Below are 9,142 nucleotides of genomic sequence, written 5' to 3'. Positions count from 1 at the left end.
AACAGAAGTTGCCTTTGGAAATTGTGGGAGCTTCATCAGTGGAAGCCTTCAAGAAGAGATTGGACTGCCATTTGTCAGAAATGGTGTAGGGCCTCCTGCTTGGGCTGGGAGGTGGGGGTTGGACTAGATGACCTACAAGGTCCCTTCCAACTCTGTTAATCTGTATCTGTAAATGTTATCTTGAAAATTGCTATATTCTGTTATTGCCGATTGCAACTGGGAATGCTTAGAAATGCTAAATTGGGTTTGCAATTAAAAAAATTGTACGAGCCGTATTTTGCCCTTCTGTGAGTGTTTTTTTAAAACGTTTTTTCAAATACACATTTATTGGGATTTTAAACAAAAAAGTTAAAAACTAACACCAAATGATCTTAAAAAAAGAATAACTGCAAAAAAGAAAAAAAAAGAAACAAGGTCAAACGTTTTACCTGCATTTTCAAGAAGACTCATTCTAATGTTATTCTGACAAAATTATGGGTATTTTTTCTTTCAAATGTATGGAATTTCTAGTTCCAAAGATTTACTAAAGCTTTTCTCTGCATAAATGTCATTTTAAAAGCATACATATCTTGGAGATGAGCTTATACAATACCAGAAAAGTACTATTAAAGGTATTTTTCTTCTCCCCTTAATATCAGAATTTACAACACTTTGTTCCTTCATTCAATTTGTGTGATGGGCTACTGCTAATCATGTAATTCTCAAACAAATTCAGTATAGAGTGAGGTTGACCAAATCTGATTTATTTCTCAGATTTCAATATTTGTCAGTCTTGATTCAACTCGTCTCACAGACTTATTATTTTCTGTAAAACATTTGTTGGATGGAGTATTCAGTATGTTTGAAGCCTTGAGTTTTATGTAAAAGGAACAGGTGGGATAATAAAATAGCCAGGACAAAACACAGACTTCTCTCCAGCCAATCTGTGCTTGAAGAAAAATACCAAAGCAGAAAAGTCAGCTTGGAGCGTATATGGATACCAGGAAAGGAGAAGAGGCATCAAGCTAAATTGCTAGAAAATTTCCACAATTTTTTCCTATTCAGATTATGACTCCCTTGTAGGAGTTTTTGTTAGTTAATTCATTGCATTTTCAATACTATTTCTAAAATAATCTGAGCAACTTTCATTTCATATAAAATATATAAGGTAACAAGCTAATAAATATATATCAACATAAAAACCTAATATATGTCAGAATATTCATGACTGGAAAGACATGACAACAAGGTCAGCCAATGAATTGGCATAACCAATGAATTTGAAAGAGCCTGGTGGCGCAGCAGACTAAACTGCTGCTGTTAAAGTAGCACTTAGCTGCCAGCTGCCTGCAATTACTGCGAGTTCAATTCTCACCAGGCTCAAGGTTGATTCAGGCTTCCATCCTTTCCAGGTAGGTAAAATGAGGACCCGGTTTGTGGGGGCAATAAGCTGACTTTGTATAAAATAGAACACCACTTACGGGGGGGGCAAAAAACCCTACTAAGCAGGTATATACAAAAGAATGAAGGCTATTGCTTAATGCATTGTAAGCCACCATGAATCTCCAGAGAAGGGTGGCATATAAATCAAATAAATAAATAAATAAATCAAATGAATAAATAAATTAAATGAATAAATAAATAAATAGCAACTAAATCAGCCAATGGGAGCTGAAACCGTTTGGAGTCTGCACAGTTTGGAGTTAGCTCTGTGTGCTATGTTGAGAATTAAAACTGAAACTAGTCTGTCTGTTGTACTCTGCTTGTGATTTGTTTGTAACTGCTACCACGTTGGAAGAATCTGCTGTTGGTATTGTACATTTAATCATGTGTTATTATGTATATATATAAAAGTTAATGAATCCTGCAGAATCAGTTATCTGTGTGTGCGTTCTGGATTTGATTTTTGCAACAAACTCTGACAATATATATATGTATGTATGTATGTATGTATGTATGTATGTATGTATGTATGCTACTTGACATCTTGGAAACCAAAGAGGTTCTCTCATGTTAACAGCAACCATGCATTTCCCAAAATACCCTTATTCTCTCCATAGTATCAAAAAATTCCAATGCAATCATGGTACTATTTATTTGTTTATTTGTTTATTTATTTTCAAACATTTATACAGCTAACTATCTTCTAACCAACTCTAGATGGTGGTTCCCAATCAAAAGTTAAAACAACCTATAAAATAATACTTAAACTATAAAAAAAAATAAATCAAAATATTAAAAACTACAAATACCCAGCCAGCTAATCTGACCCAGCACTTGGTGGAAAAGCCAGGTCTTCAAAGCTGCATGGAAGGCTAGGATGGAAGAAGTCTGCCAAAGATTAGGGGCAGAGTGTTTCATAAGGCAAGCCTGTAATGGAACAGGCACACTTCCTTAAAGGGACAGCTTCAATTACATATTCCTGGCTTTCTTCAATATTTCAGATCACCCCTAAGATTACTCACGATCACCAGAAAAATGCCAAAAAATTACAGTATAGGATTTCACTATTTAACTGTTCTACAGCTCGGATAAAGCCTTAGAAATTGATTATATATGTTACATATATAAAGAAAAGAAATAGCATTGAATTGCATGATGAAGTTTGCGAGCTTGAATATTTGGACTTTTCCCATGAATGTTTTTGGTAACCAGGTAAAGGCTGAATTACAGAATTATTCATTGTTAATCTGTCCTCCTGGTTAGATGCTGTTTGGTGTTCAGATGTGGGTTCAGGAGAATGATGTAGCATTTGGGCAGGAAGATGCAACCCAGGAGACCTGCAGTAGAGCCCAAGATGGAGAAGATCTCCACAGCCACCATGTATTTCCCCTTGGTGCTCAGATAGGCTGGGATGAAGGACACCCAAATGCTACAGAACACAAGCATGCTGAAGGTGATCAGCTTGGCTTCATTAAAAGTATCAGGCAGTTTTCTGGCAAAGAAAGCCACAGTGAAACTGATGGTGGCCAGGAGCCCCAAGTAGCCCAGGACAATGTAAAACATGGCATCTGAGCCTTCATTACATTGAACAATGATCTCTTGAACCTGTGAATGCATGTCCCACTCAGGGAAGGGAGGAGACATGATCAACCATATCATGCAGATAATAGCTTGAATACATGAGCAGAAGACAATGATGGATCCTGCCAGTCTGTTTCCTAGCCATTTCCTCATCTGGTTTCCTGGCTTAGTGGCCAGGAAGGCCAAAACAACCGTGATGGTCTTGGCCAAGACACAAGAAACCGAGAGAGAGAAAATGATGCCGAACATAATTTGCCTGAGAAAGCAAGTCACCTTCCCAGGCCAACCTATGAAGAGCAGAGAGCACAGAAAACAAAGCAGGAGAGAGGAAAGAAGGATGCATGTGATGTTCCTGTTGTTGGCTTTGACAATGGGGGTGTCCCAGTGCAGAATGAAGGCCAGTGCCACCAAAATGACAACTAATGAAAAGAAAAGGATCAAGGAAATCAAAACGATTCCCAAGGGTTCACCATAGGATAAATAGCTGAAACGTTTGGGAAGGCATTGGATCTTTTCTTCATTCGAATACTGATCCGCTGGGCATCTCTCACATTGGTTAGCATCTGAAATACATGAAGAAGAACAAGTCACTTCCAACTATGTAGGACAATCTATAGAGCTAATCGAGAGAGATCATTGCTGGGGATGCCATTCACAAACCCCTTGACATATAATAATGCTTTCTTAAAAAGTGTACGGATTCTGGTCTGTTATTTATTCATATATATTCCTTTGAACTGCACTATTAGTGGTGAAGGACTCTGAAGAGAATTGCAACTCTCAACTAAGAAAAGAAATCAGAATAGAATGGATTTAGAAAAGTGTTTAAATTAGACCCATCTTTGAAAAAGAAATCTACCAAAGGTTACCCCAATTCCATTCCTCTAAATAGCATATCAGAGATGGAACGAATGAAGAAAAGATGAGTTTGGAAGCTCTCAACTCTTAGCTGTCACTTTTTTTTACTTACCTGTTTCAATTGAAATTCTTCCTTCAGAACATTGTCTACAATTGTAGCAACAAATATGTTTTCCCTCCTGAACAACTCTGCTGTAACCCTGACGGCAGCTCTCTACACATCTGGCATGGGGAGGTACCTGAAAGAAAAATGGAAAGGTTTAGGAATGAGATTCATCAAGATGTTGTGCAAGTCCTCCTTTTTATTAGGAGAACTGGGTACTTTCAGGGACATGCATAATCTTCTGATGTCAACATGTCCCAAGATGCTTTCGGAGAGTGTCCATATTTATATTAAATCATTCTATTCCTAGGATGCATGCTGAGTTTTCTGCAAACACGTCAATTCTCATTTGTTCTTGTAGAACAAGAAAAGGAGATAGTTGAGTGCATGGGAGTCTCTGGTGGAGGATATCTAAAATGTTTCAATCCTACTAGAAATCAGATCAGATCAGAGAGGTTTTAAACCTGCAATCTAGAACAAAACAAAGGATTTCATTCTGTAGGAAATGTCATCCATTTTCATTTTGTAGGATTAAAATACCCTTGGTGTTCCTTTTTATCTGCCAGGACCCAAAATCAATAAAGACATATGGACTTACTTCTGAGCAGTCCTCACCTGTAGATAGAAATCTTAACAAAATAAAGGACTTGTTTAGCATCACTATAGATATCAATCAAAGCTTCCATATTCAACTGCGACTTTGTCTTCTGGAAAAAACACCTCCTTTCTGGGAGTCCTGACTAAATTCCATCAAGTATCATTTGTATGTAGAGATTTCTCTAAAAGGGGCTCCATAGGAGTGCAGCCATCTATAATAAACCTTTTTGTCCTTTCAGAAAGTATCCTCTTTTTACTCCATTCGTAACAGCAATACCCAATATTAAATATTAAATTGGGAAAATGCAAATTTCTGTTCATTACAAAAAATGCATATCTATTGTCTTTTAAGAAATTAGTAGCCTGTCGAGCAAACTAAATCAAACAAAAGGACACATGCATAAATATTCTTATTTCATATTAATTTCAAAATGCAACTCAGTTCCATAACGGAGTTGGAAGGGACCTTGGAGGTCTTCTACTCCAACCCCGTGCTCAAGCAGGAAAACTTATCCCATTTTAGAGAAATGGCTGTGCCATATTTGCTTAAAACCTCCAGTGTTGGAGCACTCACAACTTCTGGAGGCAAGTTGTTACAAAGATTAATTGTTCTAATTGTCAGGAAATTTCTTCTTAGTGTAGGCTGCCTCTCTCCATCCTTAGTTTACATCCATAGCTTCTTGTTCTGCCTTCAGTTACTTTGGAGAACAGGTTGACCCTCTCTTCTTTGTCAAGGCTTCTTAGATTTTGGAACACTGCTACCATATCACCCTTCATCCTTCTTTTTACTAAGACATATCCAGTTCCTGCAACCATTCTTCATATGTTTTAGCCTTCTTTCCCTAATCATTTTTGTTGCTCTTCTCGGTATGTAGAGGTCTTCATAAAGACCATCCCAAAAAGCTAGCTTAACCACAAGATTCCAGAATACCATCACCATCCTTCACTTCTGGAATTTCAGGTCATTGGAGAAGAATATCTTCACCTCCAAATAATAGTCTACCAAGTTTGAGTATGCCAAATATCCCACCTGCTGAAACTTGTGATTCCATACAATGGCACTTTCATTAATGGTGAACTTCTTCCCATCAAGAGGTTTGGAGACCATCTTTCCGATATGGACTCTCTGGAAGGATTGATTGTGGAAGGAGACAAAGTTGAAGATGTCGTATCCCAGGTCAAACTCCCCTTTCTCATCAAAAAAAAATTCTTCTCCCACACTGTTATTAAAACGGGTGTTTTTCAGAAAGTAGTGAAGCTGTATTTGAGAGAGTGGAGAAGTCAGATCAGTTATCCAAATCTTCCCCAAAGTTTGGCTTTGTTCAGAATCCCAACACAGTTTCTTTAGTGAATCTCATCAGAATTGCTTTCTGGTTTGATTTAGAAATCTCTTCAACCCATGCACCACAGCCAATTTTAAATTACAGTAATATCAGTTCCAACAATTTCCGAATATTTATTGATTCTACTGGAATATATTAACAGATAAAATTAAGATTCATGGCATTCATGGTATTGCTGATTTCCTTCCCATCCCCTTCAGGGCTTCCATACATGTATCTGAGAAAAGCAATGACACACCTCCCATGGCTGAAAATGCCTAAGATTTGATCCATCCTGATTTCTCAGAGGAGCTGGCTTTGCTCTTTTTGAATGCATTGCTTGCATGATATGTGCTGCAAGATAAACCCCATTGTAGGTATTGTAGCTCTCTCCAGACATGGTCATTTCAAACACAGAGCCAGAGACTTTCTTGAGTTTTTCCCTCCCAGTGCAGCGTTTAACTCCTTTCTCATATGGAGGCAGTGAACAAAGAAACACAGACTCCCAGAACCAACTAAGATGATGAAAGGGATGCAGAAAAGGTTTTATTCTCTCAAGAAACTCCTGAAATCCTGGGACAGTCCTTGTATGGAGTGAGAAGTATAGGGAGCCGTTGAAAGTCTGAACTAGGAGGCTCCCTTTTAATGATAAAATTACACTGAAATCCCACTGGTAGGTCATGATCCATACTCTGTGATCTATTGGGTTCCTTTGGTAAACTTCACGAGAATAAAGCGCCCATTGTAAAATCTCCATAGATTGGACAGTCCCAGAAGCAAGGAATACAGTGACATTCTTCTGTAAGATAATGTCTAATATTTTGTCTCTGCGTTCTTGAAAGACATCTTTATTTAAGAGTGCATCTCTTAAAATGGGGATCAATGCTATCCAAGCAATGCAAATATCACTCTGGAAGAGCCTTGGTTGGAGATGTTGAAAAAAAACTTTCCCCCTCTCATCCTCTGAGACCAAGAGGCCAATCCAGTTCCATCCAAAATGTTTTAGTAAATGAACAATCCCTTCGTATTGCAAATTTTCATTGGGAACCATGCTAAAGAAGGAAGGGAACTGCCTTTTGTCACTCAGGACTGGGTCAAAGGAACCATAATTGAGCTGTTGGGAAAAATGATGCATAGAAAATTAAATTGAGGGTGGTTTTGTGATCCATGAAGAGCACAGAGCTTTTCCATTCTCCATAGAATAATGGATTTTACTGTGACATTATGACTTTATTGTAATGTCCCAAAAGTTGCCATCATGTAAGGAGATCATAAGCTTCATGATAGTAGATTCTGGGAACTCAGAACTGGGAAATGATAGCCTGGTTAAAATTGAAAGAAGCTAGTGAAGGAAGACTGCCCTCCCCAGATAGAAGAAGAAACCGTGAGGCAGCAAATAATCCAAACACAATTCAAATAATTAAATCACAACCATTTACACAAGGAAAGAAAAGCCCTGTCTAGCTCATTGTCAGAGCTCACACCCCAGGCAAGCTCAAGTATAAACACTTGAGATAAGCCTAGCTACAAAAAATTCAATTAGCGTTAGTATGTAGCAAAAGAGCAAACACAGTAGCTATTGCTTGTTAGACCAATTACCAGAAGAAATAGACACAGGAATTAGATTTCTCAACCCTGCTTCCTTTCAGGAACAGAGATTAACCTCCTTCCTTCCAAACAAATAGGGAAAATTGTCCCATCAATAAACACAGGTTTAAACATCACCAAGCACAACTTAAATGGAACCAAAAACCAATTTTTGACCCAAACTCTAGCTAGCCAAGAAGCCTTGCTGCATGTCACTCATCTTAGTTCCTTGTCATTAAAAGCTTCTTTCCTGCAGCTCTGCTTCATTATTCAATTATTTCTTCAAAGTGCATCCTGGCGGGAAGAATCCTAACGGGGAGCATTTTCCTCCCAACACTAAGGTTTATTAAAAAAAATGAGTTTTTCTTTTAACAAGATGAGCTATGGAAAATGGTCACACCTGTGGAAACTTGTAGATGTTCAACATGTGGGCCATCTGGATGGAATTGAGGGAGGTGAGGTCACCAAGGATAGGCAAGAAGTTCAGATTCCTTCTTCTGACACAGTTGAAGTTGATAGGACTCCCTTGATTGAGAAACAGAATATATAAAACATGCTTACTGGCCCTCCAGGCATTGAAATTGTTTTCATACATCTCCACTGTTATTGTGATGTTGGGGAACAGCTTGGCATTCTTGTTGACCTCGTCAACAGCAAAGTACATAGAAAGAGGATGCTGGGCATATTTTGGTATCATGCTGAAATGAAAATGCAGAAGTAGAGAAAATCATATCACCCAAAAAAATGTCTAAATCTAGTTCTAAACTTCAAAGATAATTTCATCAATTTATTCCGTAGAGATTAATTTTGAATTTCAATGAAAGAGACTTTTGGCATTGCACATTATTCTGACCATCTCCACAATCACTGATTAGCAAGACCTGTTCTAGAACTCTAGGCAAGGATTTTGGAGAGGTTGACTGGAAGACGTTTTCCTAACTGAGAAAGTGATGTTCCTCTTTAGAACAGATCATAGAATAAAATCTAGGGTAGCTGCCCCTCTTGCTGCCTCCTCTACTTTTTGAGTGACAAAGTTGTCAGTTGAGTTGGTAGGGGACCTGTTCGATTTCCCCCTTGTTTCTGAGTTTGTCTCCCAGTTAATGTCTGGGTAAATAAAAAACCCCATTGCTATTGTGGTGTATTTTGAGATACATTTGTTTATTATTTATTTATTTATTTATTTATTTATTTATTTATTTATTTATTTATTATTGTGATTTATATGCTGCCTTTCTCCCAAGGGACTCAAGGCGGCTTACAAAATAACAGTTTCCCATACAAATCACAACAAGGTAAAAATTAAAATCAACACCCCAATTAAAACGGTTTAAAATTATTACAGTGTACACTCGACAGTTCAGTTGAGTTGACGGAAGAGCCACGTCTTCAGCTCGCAATGGAAGGAAAGGTGGTTGGGGGCTGTCCTGAGCTCGGTGGGCAATCCATTCCAGAGGGTCAGGGCCCCCACAGAGAATGCTCTCCTCCTGGGGGCCGTCAGCCGACATTGTTTGGCCGACGGCAGCCTGAGGAGGCCCACTCTGTGAGAGCGCACGGGACGATGGAAGAGCGGCAAAAGATGGTCCTGCAAGTACTCCGGGCCTAAGCCATGAATGGCTTTATAGGTAAGCACCAGCACCATGAAACGAATCCGGAAAGCCACCGGCAGCCAGTG

The 9,142-nt window shown here is 38.5% G+C and overlaps 1 protein-coding gene across 1 annotated transcript; it reads right to left on the bottom strand.

Annotated features, from left to right (window-relative positions):
- Nucleotides 1-2,074: 2,074 nt before the first annotated feature.
- Nucleotides 2,075-8,123, bottom strand: LOC132711304 (vomeronasal type-2 receptor 26-like). Its single transcript, XM_060689930.2, has 4 exons — nt 7,871-8,123; nt 5,592-5,819; nt 3,974-4,100; nt 2,075-3,566 (listed from the first exon to the last, which is right to left on the bottom strand). The coding sequence occupies exons 1-4, from the start codon at nt 8,063-8,065 to the stop codon at nt 2,665-2,667; spliced, it is 1,452 nt and encodes a 483-aa protein (XP_060545913.2). The 5' UTR covers nt 8,066-8,123; the 3' UTR covers nt 2,075-2,664.
- Between the last annotated feature and the right edge of the window lie 1,019 nt (nt 8,124-9,142).

Source organism: Pantherophis guttatus, chromosome 4 (genome assembly GCF_059756535.1).
Source record: "Pantherophis guttatus breed Tessera chromosome 4, ASM5975653v1, whole genome shotgun sequence".
Taxonomy (NCBI): Eukaryota; Metazoa; Chordata; class Lepidosauria; order Squamata; family Colubridae; genus Pantherophis; species Pantherophis guttatus.
Note: the sequence above shows the minus strand (reverse complement) of the source record. Positions and strands in the feature narration are given on the sequence as shown.

What these genes read in the sequence shown, in the direction of transcription:
- LOC132711304 (XM_060689930.2), bottom strand. Translation starts at nt 8,065, where the DNA reads ATGTATGAAAACAATTTCAATGCCTGGAGGGCCAGTAAGCATGTTTTA. An exon ending in GGAATCACAAGTTTCAGCAG is followed by an intron (nt 4,101 to 5,591) that starts GTGGGATATTTG and finishes TTTTTCTTTCAG; the next exon opens with GTACCTCCCCATGCCAGATG. An exon ending in AAGAATTTCAATTGAAACAG is followed by an intron (nt 3,567 to 3,973) that starts GTAAGTAAAAAA and finishes CATGTATTTCAG; the next exon opens with ATGCTAACCAATGTGAGAGA.